This window comes from Emys orbicularis, chromosome 1 (genome assembly GCF_028017835.1).
Source record: "Emys orbicularis isolate rEmyOrb1 chromosome 1, rEmyOrb1.hap1, whole genome shotgun sequence".
Taxonomy (NCBI): domain Eukaryota; kingdom Metazoa; phylum Chordata; order Testudines; family Emydidae; genus Emys; species Emys orbicularis.
This window is the reverse complement of record NC_088683.1, coordinates 58,313,582-58,338,662: the sequence shown is the minus strand read 5'-3', so window position 1 is coordinate 58,338,662 and position 25,081 is coordinate 58,313,582. Positions and strand designations below refer to the sequence as shown.

The following is a 25,081-nucleotide window of genomic DNA, read 5'->3' as shown; positions in this document are numbered from 1 at the left end:
TTTGTTTTTGTAGTTTATAATCAGGGGCACCTAGAGCATTAGAAAAGTGAAAATATATAAATCTAATAATAATGCTTTTTTTCCTTACTCCTTCCTAAAACTTTCCCCAATCAAGCTGACTTTTTCAAAGGAAAGATCAAAAGATCTGACATGAGCTCTCTTCCCTCTTTCCTAATACCCTTTTCATTTTCTCATGACTGACAGAGATTTCTTGTTTGTCCTTTATCTCTAACCCCTTCAGCTGCCACTCAACGCTACTAGTCTCCCTCATCATCTCAACTTTTCACTCTCTTCTGGCATATTCCCTTTGGGATATAAGCATGCTTGGCCTCGGATATAATAAAAAAACATTACTTTTGACTTCAACCTGCCTCTCCAACTACTGCTCTAGTTCCTCTCCCATCTTCAGTTCTAAACTCATTGAATAAGACATTTACAACTGTTGCTTTGCATTCCTTCTCTCTAACTCCATCCCGAATCCTCTTCAATTTGATTTTTACCCTCTTCATTGCACCAAAACTGCTCTCAAAGGTTTTAAATTGACCTCTTCCTGGTCAAAAGCTAGAAGTTCTACTCCAATCTTTAACCTTTCTAGTCTATCCACTATTACTAACACTGTCAATCACACACTCCTTTAATTCTTTTTCTCTCATGTCTTTTGTAACTCCAACCTCTCGTACCTCTTTGATCAACCATTTGGTATCTCTACCAGCAGTTGGTCCTCCTCTCCTCTCCTCTCTTCTCTCATTACTGAAGGATGTCTACAGTGCTAAATCCTTGGCCCCTCTCTGTGTGATGTCATCAGCCCAACTTGCCTCATCAACAACACAGGCTATTGAGAGTACATCATCCCCTCGGTGTTCTGCTCTCTCCATCAACTCCTCTTATTACACTTCATTTAGCCTGAGGCCTTATTTTTTTGAAGTACTACACATCCTGGGATCACAAAAACCACTTCACCTCACTGTCAACCTGGGTCCTCGAAACTCCACTCCTCAGGAATAATGGAATGGTTGACCACAAAGAACCCATTGCACCAAATGATGTACAAACACAGAGGAAGAGACAGTTCCTAACCTAGAGTATTCAGTTTCAGGGTCCAGTCGTACAAACACTGACTTTAATGGACTACTCAGTCTACAAGAATTTGCGGGACTCCAGCCTAGGTGACAAAAAACAAGGGAGTGAGATAAAAATGTGCAAGCAAAATGGACAGGGTGAAGGTAATCATGTGTTGTTCCATTTTTTCCCTACATTGGTGACATACAAAGGGTGAGGGAGAGGGATATCAAAATAGGCTTCTGTAACACTGTATATATTTTAAATTTTTTTAAAGCTGACAGCCATCATTATCAACTGGCCAACGCTAACAGGCATCACAGATGAAGTCAGTCTTCAGGAGGAATCTGAAGGCTGGAACCTTGCACACTGGTTTAGGAAATGCATTCCATGCATAAGAAGAAACAGGTGAGAAAGTGTGCATGGACTGTGGGAAGAAGAAGCTAGTGGGCAGACAAGAGTAGCAGCTTTGGTACAAAAGGGTGGAGAATGTGATAAATGACAAGAGCAGATAAGCAGGATGGGGCAGAGCCAGGAGCAACAGAAGCTCCCTAAAAGTGTGTGTGTGGGGGGCACCTCCAGCACCCAAACCAGTGCCTTTTCCACCCCACTCCCCCCAGGCCCAGCCCTCGCGCCTCCCATTCCCCTCAGGCCCTGCCCCTGCACCACCCCTTCCTCCCCAAGACCCTGCCCTCTGCTCGCTCTCCTCCACCACTGTCACTTCAAGATGCTTGAACTGGAAGTTGAGGAATACCATTTTAGCAGATGCATCTTAAATGGGCTGATTTACTACACAAAAAACTAGATATGGCAGTCAGTATGTTACTCTTCTGGTTTTATATTAAAAAGGGCCAGTCCTTTTCCACATGACATTTTCTTAGTCAAACACTAGGAGCTGAAAGTTTCATTCTGTTGAACAGAACCCTGTCAATACTTCAAATTACATTACAATAGCCCCTGGAGTCCACAACACAGATTGGAGACCCAACTATGCTAAAGTGCTGTACGCACACATGGAAGACAGACCCTGTCACGAAAATCTTAACATGAAAACAGACAAATGCCAAAAAAAGGAAGTGCATGTTGTAGATGGAGATCTGAGGGACACAAAGATTAAGTGACTTGACAAGGTGACACAGGAAATCTATGGCAGAGCTGGAAATAGAAATAGAAATCTGATATCCTGAGTGTCAGCCTAGTATCAAACACACAGCCATCCTACCTATTCTACACATAATATACCACATCTGTGAAATTTCAAATGTAAGCTTTTGAGAATCTGTGAATTTCAAAAGGTTGCAATATAAAGAAAACAATAAGTTTACCATTGGATTTTTAATAACTAAATTAATTTAGACAGTCAATTAAATGAACAATTAAATGAATCCATGTATACATTTTGCTGAAAGTGTTCAGTCCATAGTAAATTGCTTGAACTAGTAGTAAGCAGAAATTCCATTAAAACTAATACATTCACTCTTATGCTTCCTTTTTGGATGTCAGAGAGATTTCTGTAGTAACAGAAGGACTAAGGTCTGACTGTCAAGTCTTATTCGGAAACTTTAAATTTTGCCAAAGTAAATGCAGATACTTGGCTCATTTGGCACAATTTGTTTTCAGAGGTAACGGTGGGTAGGTATTTTATTAAAACTGTACATGTAAAGTTTAAGGAACTGATTCATAACAATGGACTAGTTAGTACAGTGGCACAGACCTGATGTCTAGACAAGATAAAATAGTAGAACTGCACTTATAAAAAAAACAAAACAAAACCGAGAAAGCAACTTATGTAAGACTGGCAGTGAAATGCTCCAATCATGAACATAACACAGTGCACATATATGTCATCAGTTTGGAAAACAATCACTTCAGCGTAATACATTATGTGCTAAAAGCAGAAAGTTGATCCTTCTTTAATACATATATTGCTGATGGATTGCTGATATGGGTTTTTTTTTATATATATATATATAAAAACCCATATCAGCAATCCACAAACTTTTATAAAGCTAAATCTAAACCCAGTGCCACGTCAGTACAGGATTGTCGGCTACAGTGTATTTTCTAGTGCCTTAACCAGTCTAATTTTAAATGCAAAGTCATGACCGCTTCTACCTCACTATGGAATGTGGCTCAGGGCTAGAAATTTCAACTATGTTACAGGGGGAGATTTTCAAAGCCATAAAGATCAGTTAGGTGCCCAACTTCCATTGAAACTCAATGGAAGTTGAGCTCTTAACTTCCATCTGTGTCTTTGAAAATCACCCTCAGTACTTTTTGTATCACAGTAATGCCTAGAGGCCTCAACCAAGATCTGGACCCTTCTGTGCTCACCACATAGTAAGAGACGATCCCTGCTCTCCAGAGCTTACAAACAAAGACAGGGGTGGGGGGAAAGAAAGATTGATCTCCAATTTACAGATGGGATCTGAGGCACAATGAGTTTGAGGCCCTGATTCAGCAAGGTTCTTAAGCACACGTAACTTTAAGCACATGGATGGTCCCATTGAAGTCAATGGAACCCCACACATGTTTAAAGTTAAGCATATGCTTTAAAGCTTTGCTGGATTGGGGCATGAAGGGTCTTGCCAAAAGTAATGGAGAAAGTCTGTGGCAGAGCCAGGAATTGAATCCACATCTCCGGAGTCCTGGTCAAATTATTATTACAATTTTTGCCCCTAATATTTCAACTTTATTTACCTTTTCTAAGCACTTTGAGACCCTCAAATGGAAGGTGCTACAGAAGTGCAAAGTGTTATTCCATATCATTACTTATTTAACACTCTTTGTCCCACCATAAACAATAACACTAGTTACCTTTTGATAGCTACATGTTTTCTTCAGGTCAGGAATTAAATGCCTGCAGTAAATCTCTCCATCACACAAATACACTGTGATACACAAACATTTTGCTGATGAATGATAATGATGATTTATTGTGATTTAAATAGTCCAATTTCATTTTCAAGATTTGAAATTCTGTGATTGCTCAATTATAAATTAGATCATTTTGTTGGCCATGATGATGGAAAAACATGTTTTTAAAATGGCTAAAATATGGGCAGACACACATAGTGATTGAATTACTTAAACAAAATACCTGTAAGAATATTTCATTTGACTGCTTAACTTTCTTTTTTTTATTTTATTTTAAGAAATAATGGTTTTAGTGTTTACCACTATGTTCACTTGTGGGCATCAGGTTGCCTGTTTCCCTGCTGTGTAGTACTGAATTTACTCACTGCCATACATAGTGCAAGCTGTCACTCAGTACAGTTCTGCACTGGCTCTGGCTGAAACAGTACCATGCAAAGAATTAAAAACAGGGCTTTGGAGCGGAACCCGGAGCTGGAACCAGTAGGTTTTATGCCCGGAGCTGGAGCGGAGCTGGAGTGGAGCAATTCAAAAATTTGATTGCTCCAAATCCCTGATTAAAAATACATATTTTGAAAATTCTGCTCTTTTTCTTGGTTGAGGTCTGCGAGGTAAGTGAGGAGGGATTTGTTAGGACTTTGGAAGATGCTGGCAGAAGAGAGAAAGTTCGAGAATGGGAATGAATTATAGAGAGAGGGGACTTGGACTGGATCTGGGCTTCCAGGAGAAATAAGCCAAGGGAACAAGAGTTTAGGGGGAAGCAGCAGAAAGGCCAGGAGGATCAAGTCTTCTGATCAGATATCACTATCAGGAGCAAAGAGAAATACCTCAAGCATAATGGCACATCACACTAATCCTACTCTGCAAATCAGATTCAGTTTACATTTCCATGATTGTCCATGGTTATTCATCTTCAAAATTTACACCTTATGTGTATCCCTCTGCAGAAGAATTAAAGTTTTTTTTCATAAGTTTTGTGGCACTGTGCTCTCCAATGACTGCTGTACTGTAATAATCCCTGCCTAGTAAGATACACTGTAATAAAATGTCAAGTATTCCAGATATAATTCACTAAAATGTGGTACTCAAATTATTTTCATACTAGATTAAGACGACATGTTTTATGTAACTGTGAAGACTGCCAAGTCCATAGATTAATAAGCAACTCCTTTTTAATTCAATATTCACCATAACAAATGAAATATTTTTACTGCTATTCATGTTAGAGACTGAACTAACCCAGAACAAAACATATGTAATCCAATAGCTTTTAAAAGCTTCCTGATAAATACCCAATGTAACCTGGTTAGCAAATCAATTTTCCTTTTCCTGAAGTGTACTTAATTCCAATGCTTTACTTTTAAAATTTAAATATTTTAGCTACAGAAACAATTTTGCGTAAATAGGTACATTAAAACTACACATTAAGGGATATAATTTTATTCTGCAAAAACAAAGATATGCATTTAGTTTAACAGTAATGTCAGCAGAGGAGCTTACCTAAATTAAACTATTAACAAGTAGTTCAACACAGAGATTGAAAAATTTAGTTTTCATTGCCTTTTTTTTTTGGAGGGGGGAGGGGGGCTTCAGTATTTATGCAGACATTAAATAGAAAGAGCAAGGTTTTAAAATCAATTTTTTTAGATAACTGAAGTCTAGAAATCAATGAAACAGTGTTTATCAATATTTCAAAATATATATTTATATAATTTTATTCTCCAGTCCATAATAGCCACAAATATGATAAAGTAAAATGTAAGCACATCATAGAATTTAATTTTCTTGAACTAAAAAGTAATCAGACTTAAATCCCTCATCTGAAATATGGCTCAAATGCTCTTCACATCATTTTACAACTTCGTTAAGCCATATTTTGCTAACTCTAAACTCTTCACAGTACCTAATTTAAAAACCACCAATAAAGATTTTATTCAATAGAATAAAAATATATCCCACCTATAAAACAATATTTTAGTAGACTATTAAAACCATCTTAAATGAGATTTATTTCTAAGAAATCGGACAGTTCTAAGATCCAAAGCAATTTAAAAAGAACTGATTTTTTCCCTCCCCAGTCAAAAACTCTAAACTATTCTCAGACCGTTGTGAACTAAGATCCTGAAAATAATTTATTTTACAGAGTTTAAATTAGATTTATTTAAATACAGCGAGTACAACATTATGTCAGTCATTGACTTTAGATTTTACTGAACATAGCATGAGTTTTTTGGCCTAAAATTTTTATCAACCTTGACAATCATATTTATAAAGTCAACAGGCAGATCCTCAGCTGGTGTAAATTGTCAAAGAGCCACTGACTTCAGTGCAGCTGTGACTGCCATGTGTACTTCTTTGTACACGGTAGGTTGCAGGAGTGCTGCCCAGGCTTCTGCACCAGATATGGACTAGCTACAGAGCTTACTTTTCAGAGAGAGACACACTATATGTGTTCACTGTAAAATCCTTTAATGCTCTGCCAGGTATAGCTGAGGTTAGCTTAAATAAGGTATGCTACACACAGTGCCACCTAGTGGCTGAACAGTATAATACAATTTTTCATCTCCCCCTTTCAGATCTACATTTCTACCATTCACAAAATGTACACTATTCATGCTATCTTCGAAGTATCAGTCTAAGTGTCTCTGAAGTGTATTGGCTTTTCTAATTACACAACCTGGACAGGTAAACAATTTGGTATGCTGTCTGTCCATTAGTTGCAAACACTGGCTGCAGTCAGTTGGAATTCATGAGTAATTATCTTCTTGCTCTGCATGCACCATCTGTAGAGTTTGCTTTGTTGACTGTTCTTTCTGAGGAACAAACAGTAGATGCTGACCGTTACTGTTGCACTCCTCACTATCAGTCTCGATCACATATGATCTAGGTGCTGAATTCTTTTTCTTTACAACAGCTATAAGTTGTCCATATTTTTTCTCCATCCAGTTTGACACAAACCCAGTCACCAGGTTCTAGATCAGGCAGTTTTCTGAGTGACATCTGATGTAAAAGTGTTCTTAAGCTCTTTTCATCTTTTTATCTGATTTAGCTACCTTCTTTATGTCTGGCCACTCTGGAGATAGAACTATTGTTCCAGCTTTGGAAAAGAACCTGTTGCTGTCCAATCAGAAGTTGTGTTGACTATATCCAGTATCTGCTAAGGTATTGATCTGTAGCTCAGAAGAGCAAGAATTGAATCATAGAATATCAGGGTTGGAAGAGACCTCAGGAGGTCATCTAGTCCAACCCCCTGCTCAAAGCAGGACCAATCCACAGACAGATTTTTGCACCAGATCCCTAAATGGCCCCCTCAAGGATTGAACTCACAACCCTGGGTTTAGCAGGCCAATGCTCAAACCACTGAGCTATCCCTTCCCCCATTCTGCTGCAGGATTTTCTTGGCTCTGTCCAGCTATCACAGCCTCTCTATTCGCTTGTGGGTAATGTGGGCTGCTAGTAATATGATCAAAATCATATTTTGTTTGGAATGACAAATTCTGCTGCAGTGAACTGGGGTCCATTGTCCATCATGAGTTGTTCTGGAATACGGAAATGAGCAAAAGTGCACTTAAGTTTCTTGATAACACTGCACCATGTAATTATTATTTTATATACAACATTATTATATATCATTATTTCTATATACCTGGAAAAACAGTCCTCTACAACCAGGTATTGATGCCCTCTGAATTTGCATAAATCTGCAGCTAGTCTCTTCTAAGGTCTGTCTGGTAGAGATGTTGTTATTAAGGATTCTTTGTGTTGTGTTAGTCCAGGGATCGGCAACCTTTGTCACGCGGCCTGTCAGGGAAATCCGCAAGGGGGCCGGGCCGGTTTGTTTACCTGCAGCATCCACAGATTCGGCCGAACCCAGCTCCCACTGGCCACGGTTCGCTGTTCCAGGCCAATGAGGGCTGCGGGAAGTGGTGCGGGCCGAGGGATGTGCTGGCCGCCCTTCCTGCAGCCCCCATTGGTCTGGAACGGCGAATCGCAGCTAGTGGGAGCTGCGATCGGCCGAACCTGTGGACACTGCAGGTAAACAAACCATCCCGGCCCGCCAGTGGATTTCCCTGACGGGCCACATGACAAAGGTTGCTGATCCCTGTCTTAGTCTGTTAGTTCTGCAATGTTCACATGTAGATACTTCATTGTTTATGTCCTTGCTGATGCTTGACCACCACACTAACTGGTTGGCTTTTTCACAGCATTTTGTTAATCCTTGATGACCTTCATGGATGAGGTTTAGGATTCCTCCTCTCATTTCATCTGGAATTACAGTGCAATCACCTTTAATCATGAGTCTATTTGACTTGCTTATTTGTCCATGTACCACAGAGCAGCCTTTTGTCACTTCCTTAGGGTATGTCTACACGGCTGGCCTGGGTCAGCTGACTCAGGCTTGCGGGGCTGTAAAATTGCTGTGTAGACATTTGGGCTCAGGCTGAAGCCTGAGCTGTGGGATCCTGCGATGGGGGGAGGGTCCCAGAGCCCAGGCTCTAGCCTGAGCCCATATGTCTACACAGCAATTTTACAGCCTCGCAGCCCAAGCCCCACAAGCCTGAGTCAGATGACCAGAGCTAGCTGCGACCATGTGTGGATCTTTTATTCCAGTATAGACTTTCCATTAGTGTCCTTCAGATACTTGGGCCAGACAGCCCTAAAGCAACTTAGAACTTCTTGAAGTTGCATGTCTATCCAGATTGCTTTTTGTAACAGGTGTAGTCTTTTTTCACTTTGGGGAGTAAGTCATCCAGTGCTGGGAGGATATATTTTTCTCTCACAACTGCTTCATTAAGTCTTTTAAAATCCACACAGATTTAGTACTTTTCCATTGTTTTTTATAACCTGTACCATTGGGGCACACCAGCTGTTGGCTCAGAGATTTTCTCTATTATGCCAACCTGTTTCATTCTCTAACTCAGTTTCCACTTTATGAAATAATGGTATAGGAATCCTGCGAGGGATATGAACACTGTCTGGTTCGGCATTGTGTCTATAGTCCATCAAGTTTTTCCACCTTTCTCACTATGTTCATCATGGCTGCCACACTGCGGCTGAGAAGGCTATTAGTCTGTGGTCCTTTGATCGCATACTAAGACAAAAGCTATACAGTTAGAGTGTAAGTTGTTTCTCTGGTGAACTGGCCTATGCAGTTCAGAGTACCTCCAGGGCTAGTCAGAGCTGTGTAAGGTGAGTTCATCTCTGGAAGGGGTTAAAGGTTATCCTAAGTCCCTTTTGAGATGACTGTGATGAGTGTTCCTGAGTCAATTTTGAAACCAGTAGTCTTGCCATGAATATTCAGTTTCACTCTGCAGGTAGGTTCTGTGTCATCACATGTGATAGATCCCATGAACAATGGCTCTTGATTTGTCCGTAATATTAGCCAACTCACTGACTGCTTTGCTGTGGCAAACAGCTGCAGAATGTCCACATATTGTGCATTTATTATACCTTGAACCTTTGGCTAAACACAGATCTGGTGGGCTATGAAATTTTACACATCTTGTGCATGTAGGCTGAAAGGTTTTGGTGGAATCTGTCCCTATTAGCCTGGGAGTTCCCTCCTTATCTCAGGGGTTTTATAACAACTTTCAGCCTTCATGTTGTTTGCAGCTTCTAAGCTAGTTTCAGGTTTTTCATGTTGCTCCTGCTTCTGTTTGACTAGTTCTGACTGCTTTTCTATCTGCCTAGTTGTGGGTAGGGTTAAGATGGTTTTTAATTGTAGCTGCTGTGAAAGTTTTTTTAATCTATTAAACCAGTAACCAGGTGGTCTGATATTTTCATGTTTTACAGTTCCAAAAATCACCGTTTTCAGCCAATGCATACAAAAAGCTCTTATAAAACATTCAACATTTCCCCCTGGTCCTTGAATTCTCAGGTGAAAACATGCTCTTTCATAAACCATATTTCTCTAAGGTTTAAAGAATGCATCAAACTAGCCAGAACCTTTCATATTCATCTTTATGATTGTCTTCAGCGAAGTCAAAGGATTTAAAGAAGCTCTGCCTGCTTCCCCATAGCATAAATTAAAGAGCATACCTATAGATAATCAGTTTTCTTAAAGAGTTTGTAGCAATTCGATACCCTGCAAAATATTGCTTCCAGTCTGTCCATTGTGAAGGTCTGTCAAAGCTGAAGTACTCTAAGGCATGGAGAAGTAGCATGTTGATGAGATATTGCAACCTTTGTTGCTCTCGTCCTTCTGTTTCTGTTCTCCTCTGGCACTAAGTTACTTCTGACACCATGTCATGTACCTCTTGTAAATGGTAACTTGCAGAGCTGCTACTAGCAGGTCAGTCTTCTGACCAGATATGGACTGGCTACAGAACTTACTTCTCAGAGAGATACATACCGGATGTGTTCGCTGTAAGATTCCTTAATGCTCTGCCAAGTATGAGTGAGGTTAGCTTAAATAAGGTCTGACTTAGTGGCTGAAAAAAATAATACAGTTTTACATTACAACTACTTACACAACCTGGGAATCTGTTGTCTGACCTTTAGTTATTTGGATTTCTTTTTAGTTTATTTTTTATTTAAAGTGAGAATTAATTATTTTACAATATGTTTGGTAGCAGTTGCATCATCCTTCATGTAACCATAACTGATTTTAAAAAATTCAGGTAGATATTATTTGTATTGCGGTAGCACATAGGAGCCCTACTCATTGATTACTGACCCACTGTGCTACTCTCTATACAAACACGGAACAAAAAGACAGTCCTTACACAAAAGAGTTTATAACCTATCATTTTATTCTAAATGCAAATGTAAACACTGACAGATTGTTTCAACCAGGGAGAAACTGCAGAGTGTCATGTAACATTCCAGAAGCCTTTTCAAACAGTATGGATCCACTCCGCCTATACACACCAAAACTATGCCTACCTGCATTTCCAGAATTCAGTACCTTCACTCATCAAGATGTTCTGGATATCCTAAAGGAGTCTCAACCCACTTGTGACTCCGACCCATAACTTTCCTGGCTTGTGAAAGAGAGTTATGAACAACTAGTGCCACTATTCTATTATATATAAGTTTTTATACTGCACTCATCACATATTTGAGCACCTTTCAGCAGTACATTAAGCAACATGACTACACGTCTGTCACAGGCTTGTTCTCTCATCCTCTCCCCAAAGGGAGATGCGTATGCTGTTGAGTGTTTTGGTTTGATAGGGGATTTTTAACTTCTTATTAGTTAAATATACCTGTTGGTTGGTGTTTATATTAGAGAAGGCCAGGTCAAAGAAATGTGCCTTGCACTTGAAGTGGAAAGTGGTGAGATTTGTGGTACAGTTCTCAGGGGAGTTCATCCTTCAGTCCCATTTCCTCTCCCACACTGAGCTTTACTCTTATTGTTGAGAGTTCCATTGTGCCAGAGGAGTAAAGTTATCGATCATGGTCTTTGTTTTGGAACTTTAGATGATCTTTTAGATATCCTGGGCCCAGGTCAGACAGAGCTTTGAAGATAAGGACCAAGACCCTTGAACTTGATTCAAAATTCTATGGAAAGCCAGTGTAGAGAGGGAAGGTATGATGTACTCATGGTAGTATGTATTGCTAAGGAGATGCACTGCAGTATTTCTTACAAGTTTGAGTTTCTTAAATGCTGACAGTTTCATGCCTTGGCATATCACATTGCTGTTGCCCAGCCAAGATGAAGGCAAGAATAACTGAAGCCAGGTCTTCATTCACCAGAAAGGGATGGAGACTTCTAGTCAACAGGAGATGGCAGAAAGCATTACTCACAGCCACTAGTAACCAAAACAGCCAATGCCTCAGTCAGAGAAGGAATCTTCCCTACTTCTATCAAATGTGCAACAGTATGACCAACACTGAAGAAACCCACCCTAAACTCTTCCATTCTAGCCAACTGTTGCCCATTGTCAAACCTCCCATTCCCTAGCAAGCTGACAGAGATGATAGCAAAAGGCCAACTACAAGCTCATCTAACTGAAGCTAACATTCTAGACCCAACAGTATCTGAATTTAAGCCGGCACAAAGAACCAAAACTGCTGTAGTGGCACTGTTGGGTGGTTTCTTCCTGTCAATGGAAGAGAGGGCAGACATCCATTCTTACCCTTCTTGACCTCTCTGCAGAATTTGACACTGTTGACCATGAGAGTCTGCTGATTCACAGGCGAGAGATATCAGGAGTCCAGCATAATGTACTAAAATGGTTTGAATCCTTCCTGAAGGGATGCACCCAATGAGTAGAGATGGAAAAGTGCACCTCCATAATCAAACCTCACTTGTGGAGTTCCACAAGGATCAACTCTCTCTTCAGTCCTTTTCCACATCTACCTGCAACCACTAACTTAACTGGTCAGAAAACATGGATTCAGGTGCCAGCAATATGCAGATGACACACAGTTCTGCCTATCGTTCACTGCATATGACCACTTCACTACCACCAATATAGTCCAGTGCTTGGATAAGATCAGCTCATGGATGAAGAACAGCTGCTGAAGCTGGACTTGAGCAAAACAGAGTTGATGCTGGTGGGCAGAGGAAAATATTCTGAATAGCTGTGTAGTCTCCATTGGCTGAAGATACACACCCACAATTCTTCATTTCAGTCCAGAGTGTAGAAGGGAAGTTGGATTGCTTACTGATGCTACGCTCTCACATAGAAAGCACTACTCGTGGATGCTGCTACCAGCTTGGCTAGGAAACTTCATCTGTTCCTGGTAGACAAAGAGCTGGATTCAGTTATTCATATCTTTGTCACCTCTCAGCTGGACTACAGCAGTGCAATATATCTGGGCATGAAGCCTTCAGCACTTAGAAAACTCAAACTACTACAGAACATGCAGCATGTCTCCCCAGTTAGCACAGGTTACTGTGAGCACATCAGATCTGTCCTCTACTCTCTACAGTGACTTCCCATAGAATTTTTAATGAAGTTCAAGATCTCAGTCCTTATCTTCTAAGTGCTCCATGGCCTGGGCCAGGATATCTAAACGATCATCTCAAGCTCTGGGGTGAAGACTGTTGTCAATAATTGTGCTCCTCTGGTGCAGTGGAACTCTCAACAAGAAGAGTAAAGCTCCTCTATGTGGGAGACAGAACTTTCTCCAGGGATGGTCCTAGACTATGGAATAAATTCCTCCAAGAACTAAGGACCTTCACAAACCTCATCACTTACCACTCCACGTGCAAGGCACATTTCTGGTCTTCTCTAATATAAACACAAAGCAACAGGTTTGCATATAATACAAACCAAAACAAAACCACATACTACCAAACTAAGACTCTCCACTGCACATGCTTTGCCCTCTAGGGAGAGGATGAGAGAAAAAACAACACATAACAGATACATAGTCATGCTGCTTAATGCAGTACTGGAAGGCACTCTAGTACTGCGGCACGGTATTAGAATAGAATAGGAGACTTATTGTGATTCTCCGTAACAATAGCGCACATTCACACTATAGGAGATAGAAGATTAGCATTTTGGGGTCTAAAAATTCTCCTCTTAAAGAGAGCTAAGTAATTTTTCATCAATACTACAGATTAAATGATTTTTCTATACCAGATTTCTTGTTATCAAAAGGGCCATATGAATTTGTAGTGGTAGAGTGGCATAGCTCAGTATATGCTTTTGACACTGTGTAATGGAACCATCACACTCCCTTGAGGGTTGGGGGGTCACAGCCCACTTAAGTCAGGTGCAAAAAAAGAAGAAAAAACATTCCCAACTCAATACAGGAAAATAAGTCTGCTTCCTTTGGCCACAGGTCCAAATACAACACAAATGCACAGCGCCTTCCTTCCACCTAGTCCAACTGCTCACAAACCACACAGGGCTGTTTCTTTCAGCCAAGAATTCACTTTGGAAAAACAAAAAGTAGTTTTTACTGTGATTACAATCCCTGGGTCTCAGCACAGTCCTCCTTCGTTCAAGCCAGGCAGTTCCTACTTTGCCCTAGCTGGACTTTGGCTCAGAATCTGCTAGGCTAGGAGCAGCCCCGAGAGCAGCTCCTCTGCCTTCACAGCAGCACTTCTTTCACTCCCCACACCACTAGACGTATCTGATTCTTTTTTATGATTCCCCCCAGTCCAGAGAAACAGTTAGTTCCATCTCGCAACAGCTGAACTAGCCATAGCTACCAGCTCTGCTCTCCAGGTCTGGCTGCTCAGGCAACCTTTAAGAACACAGAACCCATCACAGTGACTTCACCTGTTTACAGCAAATGAAGCAGGAAAATGTGCTTGCTAACTGCTTTAACCACCAAGTCTGAGGAAACATAGGGAATGTTCCACCAAAAGTGGAACAGACTGACTGACAGTGAAGATATTGGTCCTTTGTGTGCCAATTCAGTAGACACAAGTGTACTAACATCAGCTTAGTAGGCCAAACAATAAGACAATAAGATGAAACCTACTAGAAATCCAGGTGGAAAATGATTTCTTAACTATGCTCTCTAAAGGCCTGGGGAAAAGATCAGAGGGATGTTTTACAATGTTACCAATTAAGCACTGTGAGAAGGATTGTTTATCCATCTTTTCTATCCCTCACAGGGTGACTGTGCCAGCACTCTAACACTTCATCTAACCTTTCAAGACAAATGAAAACTGATGGGCTGATCTGCATCTTTTCCTCAACAAGGAAGTGACTGAGCATCATAAGCAATGGGTAGAACAAGGACTAGCCATCACTGATAAGAAAAGGAGCTAGTAGTGGAGCAAAACAATATGTCTTGATAGACATTTTTCTCCCCCATCCAGCTATAAAATATTGCAGCCAAAGCAAAATCTAAACCTACTAACACTTAGTTATCTTCAGATGAAGACAAAACTGCTTTGAGATTCAAATGTAACATTTTAAAAAAGAGAATCAATTGTCAGCAGTTGAAACTCACATTTTTAAACATTAAATCTTATAGAAAACGACAATGAAAAAATAGTTTCTGATCACTTGATCTAATGTAAACCTATGACTAAATTAGTAATAATATATTAAATGCTCTGAATATATAACATTTGAATATGAAATAACTCATCAAGAAGCAGCCATTTTCACAGCTTCATTTTGTTTATTGAGACAGGAAGTCAAGAGCTATGTATAAAGATATGGGAAAGGGTAGAAATTTTCTGTTTTTAAGGTAGGTCTTGGGTTTTTTTCAGGGAGATATGTTATATGGATATAGATACGAACACTTCCTTCCACTTCCAAAAAAATCTGAATACATATTTTTTGTAACTATGTAAAGAAATATTAAAATCACTGAAGTTTTCTATTAAGAAATAAGGGGAAATATTTGGCAAAAATGTAATATTCTGCCTTAAGGGGATGGAGGGGGGAAAATGCTATATATATTTCTAGCCACCTACAAAAGTCTCAACAAACCATCATATTGCCATCAAGGAAGCTAAAATACTCACCTGTTCAATCTCTTTGGTTTTTGTTGCAATTGCTTTTGAGCGGCCAAGAAGCTGGTTGTCTTCATACAATTCTGTACTATCTGTTATATTTGTCTCTGTTTCTTCTGTCCGTTCAACATATAATGGAGCGGAGGACCCCGCCTTAAAAAAACATAAGTAATATTAACATTTTTGCTCTAGCTGCATTAAGTTCTATTTGATACAATTACTCAAATACCATTTCACTCTTTTTCAGAAATTTCTCAGTACAAAATTTTTACCACAGAAATTTGAAAATTACACTTATGGATATGACATCAACAAATAGTTAATTTATGAAAATTTACACTTTTAGTGAAATTCAAAAATGCTCTGTGAATCAGTCCCTTGATCATGTTGGACATCCCTATCAGAATCATTTACTTGCCCTTTGTCTGAGAAAGAAGTTGGAGAGATGATACTGATAATGACAGCAATGTCAAAACTAGAAATCAACAATGAGGGGTGTGGTGAATCTGCTACAGACCACCAGGCAGGATTACAGGATTGAAAACTTCACAGAAGAACTCTTGTGGCATTCAAATGTACAGGATAAATATTGATGGGGGGATTTAACTACCTAGATATTTGTTGAGTAACAAATAAAAACATGCACCAAGAGGATTCCTAAATTAATTAGAAGATGACTTATGAAAGTACTAACAATGTGCATGGAGTTGTCCAAGATGGAAAATATAGACTGTTCATGACCCTGGAGTTTAGACGCCAACTAGAAAAAGCCATCTAAATTTACTCTGTACTGATAGGAAGGAAATCATTGAGAATGTGAGGATAATGATTGAGAATGTGAGGATAACAGGGAAGCTGAGAAATAATGACTACAAGGTACTTGAATGCACCATCATATAGAAATGGGTTCACAGAACAGTATCGTTAAAGGGTGATTAGATTTTATAAATGCAAAATTGATGAAGAAATCTAGTAAGGCTTGACAGAAGTACTGTCCATTGTGGGAGACGACTGGGGAATAAGAAGACATCATAATTAAGAGGAAGAACACAAGAAAAAGAAACAGCTAGCATAGTCCTGAGGGCCTGTTTAAAACTCTTGAGACAATATAGATAATTAAAAAAGCACAGTAAATACTGTTACTGTATTAAATCTTGTAATGTTGTCTCCCATTCATTTGAAAGGGAGTTAAGCATGCTAAAAAACGTTAATTCAAATAAAAATAGTTCAAACAACATTAAGAAGCAGACCAAAAAAATCGATATTAGGAAAAATCTAAAGCAGCCGTTATGTTTATAGTTCATTTTGTTGAGCCCAGATACTGCAGCACAAAATGTTAGCCAATATTTTGATAAGGGAACAAACACAGCCCTGGCTTGGAAAATTTCTTCAATACCTCATAGTCAGAGAACTAAACTGATAAACCTTGGTGAAAAGTACCCATGCTGCGATACCTCCCCTCAAAGCCTCAGCCCAACCCCAACCCCCCCCCCCCATCTATTTAATTTACATTCCCACATTTTCATTTCCCAAACCAATAGATCAACTCTGTCTCCTGCAAAATTCTATCCTAAGTTAAACAAATTCCTGGCTCCCCCCCACACCCCGATTCTCTCTCTTTCTGCTTTACAGAGCTGATGCACAGAAAGGCCTTGGTTTCGCAGCAGTTCTCCAGTGTGCCACTCTGTTTCTTCTTCTCTCACTCTTCCCTCCCCTCCTCTTAGAAAAATGTCTGTCATTTTGTTTTCCTCTAAGAACAGCAGCTTCTGCTGGTCTGTTCCCTGCCTCCACTCTTGTTGAAAGAGCAGTAACACTTGGACCACTCTGCTGCTCCTTTCCTGGAGGGGAACGATGGCTCATTTACATGACTCATCCCACTTGCCCAGTTAAAATTTTCAACCTCCCAAGGTGAACTGTACATATGGTACACTATGCAAATGCTCAGATACTATAGTGCTGGGCACAGCCTTAAACCCTAGACAGATGTAAACTTTGACTCAATCAGTTGAATTTTGGAGACATTATATTTGACTTATAGTATTGTACTATACTATTTCATGGATCATTATTAAAGGACATTTTATCTTCAGAATAAACAACGTTAGGAACAAGAAATTGCCATCCAGGCCAACGTGACCAGTAGCTCAGCATTAATTGGTTTATCTGGAGGCCTAGATTTATTTTGTGATAGGGGCATTATATTTGGTATGGGGGGGAAGGGCAAGGGGACTAGAAGAACTAGCATGAAACAGGTGCACAGCAGGAGATAAGGCCTTCAGTCCCAAGACTGTTGGGGAGATGGGAGAGCAGAGGCAAAGGGGCAGCACAGCTTGCGGCCCCAACATATTTCAATCTGCCAAATAGGCTTAGTTCTGGGGCTAGTAGGTATTGTGATGTAACTTCTCCTGCCCTGTATACATGCATACACACACAAGCACCCTCTTTACAATCTTTGTGAACATTGCTATTTCACTAAAGTAGTATTAGGTAAGAGAGGCAGAACTGTGACATGTTTTGCTCCGTACTTCCTGGAGATGCACTGAGTTAGCTTCAGGATCTGCTAAGTCTTCCACATGGTCCAGTACAAAACATACACAATTTTACAAACAACACACACACTTAATATAGTAATCATTTCTGTGTAAGAAGAAAGATTAAGTGCATCATAATAATGACAATAACTACAAGAGAAAAGGATTATTCCTTCAATCTAATTCTTTTTAATGCCAGAAGTATGAAAACCACAAGAAGAGTATTTCAAGAAACCATACACAGACTATTTTGTTATTTCCAAATTATTTACACATACATGTAACACACACATATACTAACTATGTATTTACACAGAAGGACTCATCTGAATTTAACATTCTGAGCAGAAGTTTCCTATGCAGGAAAGAACCAAATTATACGTAGGACTTTATATAAACAGTAAGTGTTACTTTATTTTTCTCTAAAATGACTAACTGTAGAATCTAATTCATTCATATTAATTACTGGAAAACCTACTACAAATTATCAAATTTTGTCTCTCAAAATTCCCTTGAATCATAGAAACATAGAAGATTAGGGTTGGACACCTCAGGAGGTCATCTAGTCCAATCCCCTGCTCAAAGCAGGACCAACACCAACTAAATCATCCCAGCCAGGGCTTTGTCAAACCGGGCCTTAAAAACCTCTAAGGATGGAGATTCCACCACCTCCCTAGGTAACCCATTCCAGTGCTTCACCACCCTCCTAGTGAAATAGTGTTTCCTAATATCCAACCTAGACCTCCCCCACTGCAACTTGAGACCATTGCTCCTTGTTCTGTCATCTGCCACCACTGAGAACAGCCTAGCTCCATCCTCTTTGGAACCCCCCTTCAGGTAGTTGAAGGCTGCTATCAAATCCCCCCTCATTCTTCTCTTCTGCAGACTAAATAATCCCAGTTCCCTCAGCCTCTCCTCGTAAGTCATGTGCCCCAGACCCCATTTTTGTTGCTTGCTCATTTAGGACCCAATCCTGCAAGGAGCTTAAATGAGAGAGCAGGGGTCCGCCAGCACAGGGCTTCCTGCAGGTTTGGAGTCTTTTAGTTCAATGTATCCATTTTAGTTCAATGTTAATTCATACTATGCTAACAAACTATGTGAATTTTTCAAAAATAATTAAATCTCAGAAACACAAGATCTCACTACAGCATCCTCCTATTCAATATTTTCTGAAAGGCGGAACTCTACTATCAACTCTTTGCTGAATTGCATATTTCATAAATCATAAAGTGCAGATATGCAAAATGTTAAAGTTGCAATATTTTAAAATAAATATATGAATGTATCAGTCTTACATCATATTCAGTAATTTCAGGTAAATTGCTTTCATCAGCCTTCTCTGATTTTTCAGCTGCCCATTTGCTTGCAGCCTCTGCAAGTTCCTTTTCAGACAGCCTGCTGCTTTTATCCAAGACCTGTACAAAAAAATGAATGTTACAGGTTAGATTTAATATAAAAATACCTTGAAAAGTTCAAAGAAGCAATTATTCAGAATCAGAAACAATATTTTCAAAATGGGAAATAAACCGTGGAAGTCATGTTTGTCTATTGGACGAAGAATTAGAAAAATCCCCAAACCAAGGAACATGCATTTTACTAAACTAAAAAAAGGGCAAACTTTTCAGACTTACTTTTATTAAGGTCAAGGGAAACTAGGCAAGGTTATGTAGCAGAGATAATGGAAAAGTGTTGATTTAAGACTTTGGAATTAAATTAAAAAGATAAAGAGATCAAAGGAAAGCGATGTATAAATATACAAAAAGGAGAAGTTAGAGCAAATGTAAGATTTGCTCTGTCTGGTTTGCAAGGATAAAAGGCTATAAACAAATCTAAATACAAATAAAGGATAAGTATTGTATACAATACACAAAGGAATCTAAGTTAGTTTGTCTTTTTCATCAACAGAAGTTGATTCAATAAAAGATACCATCTCATCCACCTTGCCTCTAAGTTAATTATAGCAATCAGGAGACTATTCTGTAAATTATTTAAGTTATCAGAAAACTGCCTTCATTAAGACCACTAATTTTTGAGGTGAAAATGTGGATAATGTAGAATACAAGATAACAATGTTTTGGGGTCTTTTAAATCTATCTTTTCAAATGGAAATGGTCACATCAATAGTGTTTTAGAAATGGTCTCCTACTAAGTGCATGGCCTTGATTGTTTTGTTATTGTGAATGGTATCCATTACAAACATCCATGTACACAGGAAACACTCAGTAAGGAACAGCTAGCTCCCCAGATCTTGCTTCAACCTGGTGTATATTTTATGTACATATTATTTACAGAAGTGTGTTCATCTAAGACTCTTGGGTGTATGTATAATTATATTTAAAAAAAAACTACACTACCAATTAAGACCAAAGTCCAAAAATGGTAAGAGTTTTCTAGATTCTCTGAAGTTTTGCCACTCGTCTCACTCTTACCAAAAAAAACCCCCAAAAACCACAAACTGAAAACAAGTGTGCCTTACACCATGACTTGAAGGTCAATAAATTTAGAATCTGACGAAATGGTAGGCAAAGCAAATTCTACAATGAGGACCCACAATAAGACTACATCTCCAGACTCCTCATGATTACACCCACAGACTCGGTTCTCAACTCCATGGTATCACACAGAAATAGAATTGCTCTCTGAAGTAAAAAGGATAAAATCCCTGTTAGGCTTTACAAATTAAAGTTAACAGCTTTGGTTGAACTCAGAAAAGAACTGGAAACTACTGTGGATCATGGAGTACTGGTGCAGTGTTCTCTCTTTTGTATGTAATCTTTACAGAAGTCAGGAGGCATTGCAAAGAGAGAGGAGTCTGAGGTGCATGGGAAGGGAGGTGACAGATCTCCTCCTCCTCCCCTAGCACACTAGCTCATAAAGTGAGCAGCCCAATCCATTTTTCCCAGCTGCTCAAAGCTTCCTGCACATACCCCAGGAGCAAATATCCAATCTTTCCAAGATGCTCGATTTTTCTATATTCTTTTTTTGTAGGAAAGAACACTTTCAACCTGACTCCTTCTCAGTCTCCAAAAACATCCTGTACCATAGCTCCATTACAATCTCTTCCCTTTCCTTGATTGAAGTCCTTGACAATATTTTAAAATAAAATTTTACCCTTGTATTTGTCAATGATAGTCAGCTCTGCATGATATGAAGGTAAATTCAGATTCACACCATTTATATCATTTCAACAACCCACAAACAGGAATCCGTAGGATATCAATATCCATGGATTACAACAAAGAGAATATGGCTCAAAAATATGCAATTTAATTCTTATAAATCATAAGTAAGGCTACCATTACGTCACAAAGGTCACAGAAGTCACGGAATCTGTGATTTCCAGTGACCTCTGTGACACTGGGGGCCCCCCACAGCTGACCAGCTGCCCTATAGTGTGAAAAAATGTTATCTGGCTGAATGTACTACTTAGGGTGTACGGAGCATGCTCACATGAACTGAGCATGCTCAGTAACATCCGCTGAAGCCAGCAGTGGGGGACCCCGACAGCAGCCCAGCCTCCGCGGGGGACCCCTGCAACTGACTGGCTGCCAGCGCTGGTGGGGACCCCAGAGCTCCCCAGCTGGCACCACTGGCAGGGCCCCCCCTTGCAGCTGCTCAGCCGCCGCAAGCTAGGGTTACCATATTTAAAAAATAAAAAAAGAGGACACTCCACGGGCCCTGGCCCCGCCCCTTTCCCACCCCCGACCCCGCCCCAACTCTGCCCCTTCCCCAAAGTCCCCGCCCTAACTCCCCCTCCTCCCTCCCAGCAACGCGAAAAGGGCTGCCCGAGCGCTACCGGCTTCACGGTTTGCCGGGCAGCCTCCAGACCCTGCGCCCCCGGCCGGCGCTTCCCCAGCCTGGGGCGCAGGGTCTGGAGGCTGCCCGGCAAACCGTGAAGCCGGTAGCGCTTGGGCTTCGGGCAGCCCCCATGCCTCCGGACCCTGCGCCCCCGGCCAGGCACTTCCCCTCCCGGGCTCCGGCTGCTGTGCTCCTCCCCTGACTCTTCAGCTCTGTTTAAGAGCCGAGCTGCCCGAGCGCTCCGGCTTCGGGCAGCCCCCATGCCTCCGGACCCCGAGCCGCCGGCCGGTCACTTCCCCTCCCGGGCTCCAGCTGCTCTGCTCCTCCCCTGACTCTTCGGCTCTGTTTAAGAGCCAAGCTGCCCGAGCGCTACCGGCTTCGGGCAGCCCCCTTGCCTCTGGACCCTGCGCCGCCGGAGCAGAGCAGCTGGAGCCCGGGAGGGGAAGCGCCCGGCCGGTATTTTTCCCGGACATGTTTGGCTTTTTGGCAATTCCCCCCGGACGGGGGTTTGATTACCAAAAAGCCGGACATGTCCGGGAAAAACCGGACGTATGGTAACCCTACCGCAAGCAGCCAGTCCCTGCAGCTCCCAGCTGCTGCAGGCAGAGGAGGGGCAGGGTGCTGGACCCTCCTCCCTCTCCATTTTGTCAGGTATGTTTCTAGTCACAGCTTCCGTGATTTTTTGTTTCTTGCTGGTGATCTGTCCATGATTTTAACTAAAAATATCCATGACAAAATCGTAGCCTTAATCATAAGTCAATAAATGTATATATAAAGAAATCGTCAGTACACTAAGTGTAACACAAAAGTAAAAAGATCCAAGGAGGATTAAGTTACAGTGAACTAAATTTAAAACCATTTTCCTTTTGAATGAAAGCATCCACACAGGATTTAATATGCTATAATTTATACATATTGACTAATCACCTTAACTGTCCAAAAAACTTTCCGCATGTAGAGAAGCCATCTGTGCGAGTTGCCATTTAATTGATACTTTCCCAACACAAGTCAAGTTTCCTAATAAAAACAGGACTTAGATAGTATCAGAGGGGTAGCCGTGTTAGTCTGAATCTGTAAAAAGCAACAGAGGGTCCTGTGGCACCTTTAAGACTAACAGAAGTATTGGGAGCATAAGCTTTCGTGGGTAAGAACCTCACTTCTTCAGATGCAAGACATCTTGCATCTGAAGAAGTGAGGTTCTTACCCACGAAAGCTTATGCTCCCAATACTTCTGTTAGTCTTAAAGGTGCCACAGGACCCTCTGTTGCTTTTTACAGGACTTAGATACTATTTTATAATTAGAGAAGAATGTAAAGCACAAATCTTCGAAGTTCTAATTCAAGAGCTGTGAATATTGCCAAACTTTTTTTTAAGTATGCAAAATAAAACTCTAAAGTCATTTCTCAAACAGGCTGCATAATTAAAAAAAAAAAAAAAAACCTGTTTTGTTACATAAATAGATTTCACAGCCTAGTTCCTATAGACTTGTTATAAGAGGAAGGCAACACAGGTGTAAACAATGCCCTATTCCACAGTCCCAGCTAATGCTGAGGGTAAGTGGAAACCCAGGAAGAAGCTAAGATGTTATTTTTGGGGAGGCAAATTAGCTACAGAGGTGGCAAATTTATCATCTAAAAGAAGCCTTAAGTCCATTTTTGTTAGCTTAAACAGAGCTCTATATATCTTGCTATATACTTATACTGTAAGATCTTTGGGGTAGGGATGGTCTTTTTATGTCTGTATAGAGTCTAGTATAATGGGGTCCTGAGCACTACCACAATACAGAGAACAAATACACTATCCCTACCTGTTCCTACAGGCCCACTGTTTTAAAAATAATGTGCTAAACAAATTATATATATAAATATGCATACGTGCTGATATGCACATGTACATAAATAAACAATATAAAACTATATAGCCAAAAATAAGGCAGTAAGTCAAACAGCGTTTAGGTGGTGTGTTGGAAGCACAATTTAGCTTTTTAACAATGAAGTATAAGACTTAGCTTTTGAATTATTTTCCATTTGTCGTCTTATACCATAATTTTAACAGAATTTTGCATTTAATCATTTGTAACTGCATCAAACTCAATTTATACAAGATTTAAACTAGTTTAAGTGTGTCCATAAAACAAATTTTAAAAAAAATGATTTTAGCTAAACCTGCGTAAATTTTGGGTGTTAAACAGCCTGTATCTCAGTTCCCACACCTGTAAAGTTAAGAGACTACGGCTGTGTCTACGCTGGCAATTGAACGACAAAACTTTTGTCTTTCAGAGGTGTTAAAGCCAGACCCCCCCCTCACCCTCCCGAAAGACAAGAGTTTTGCCGCAACAAGTGCCAGTGTGAACAGCGTGTTGTTGGCAAGAGCGCTTTCCTGCCAACAATGCAAACGCCGCTCGTTGGGGGTGGACGTTTTTTGTTGGCAGAAGAGCCAACAAACAGTGGCTACACCGCGCGTCTTTTAGCGGCACAGCCCTGTCGCTAAAAGCTGTATAGTGTAGATGTAGCCTATCATTCACATATCCCAGAGGGGTGTTGAGAATCAGTTAATGTTAGCACACCAATTTGAAAATCATGAAGAACTGCATAAGTGTGAAGGAATGGCAGAGCACTGCAGAAGTCTGATCAGTCCTTTCAATTAACCGTTTTCGCATTTCACACCTTTTTTCAAAAACACTAGTTAGTCTTTCGCTCAGGATTTCCATGGCTTTTAGTATTTCAAGGGAAAGTTTTCTTAACTGTTTGTCTAAAAAGTGAACTCAGAAGCTGTGGGGGATGCCATTTTCTTTAAGGTCCTGTTCACTCTAAATATCGTGTCCACATTTCTTCTTACTCCAGGAGAAGCCATTGAATACAATGAAACATTCTTCTTGCTTAGTGGCAAAACACACTGCCTCTGACTGTCAAACAAGAAGATAGGAATCTGAATTTAACTTGGATCCTCTCATCGGAAGTATCACTATTAAAAACAAAAACAACAGAAACATAGTTCACCTTTGAAGAGGGTACTGCTGTGGAACCTGATGGGGATGTATCTCTTGACGTTTTCAGTGACTGAGCAGAAGGTCTCTCTTTACCTATAAAAAAGAATAGTTACAATTTTATTCAAGTTGTGTTCTCTCCCCCCCCCCCCCCCCACACGAGTGTGCACGCCTTGCAAAACTGTAATGAAAATTCACCAGGCCATGCACATCCTTTGATGATGATAATAATCTAATGATATTCTACTTGCTTATCAAAAATAAAATTGTCTCTGGCTAAGAAGATGAATAGTAGCATTTTATAAAGCTGACATTTATCCTTAGAAAGCCTATTTTTCTTATTTCCATTATTTAACTGGAAGAATATTTCAGTTTGAGATTGTTGGATATTGTTCTATATTCCTGTAAGAAGTGAAATGAGGAATTCTACATCTTTTCAGTGTTAAACATCGTGGT

At 40.2% G+C, this 25,081-nt stretch overlaps 1 protein-coding gene across 7 annotated transcripts in view; it reads right to left on the bottom strand.

Annotated features, from left to right (window-relative positions):
• Positions 1-25,081, bottom strand: part of PPHLN1 (periphilin 1) — a 127,264-nt gene that overhangs the window by 43,077 nt on the left and 59,106 nt on the right. For all 7 annotated transcript variants that reach the window (XM_065400279.1, XM_065401079.1, XM_065399635.1 and 4 more), the window contains 3 exons: positions 24,639-24,721; positions 19,137-19,256; positions 15,323-15,463 (listed from right to left, as the gene is read on the bottom strand). In XM_065400279.1, coding sequence (XP_065256351.1) covers positions 15,323-15,463; positions 19,137-19,256; positions 24,639-24,721 — 344 coding nt within the window. The remainder of the gene's footprint in view (positions 1-15,322; positions 15,464-19,136; positions 19,257-24,638; positions 24,722-25,081) is intronic.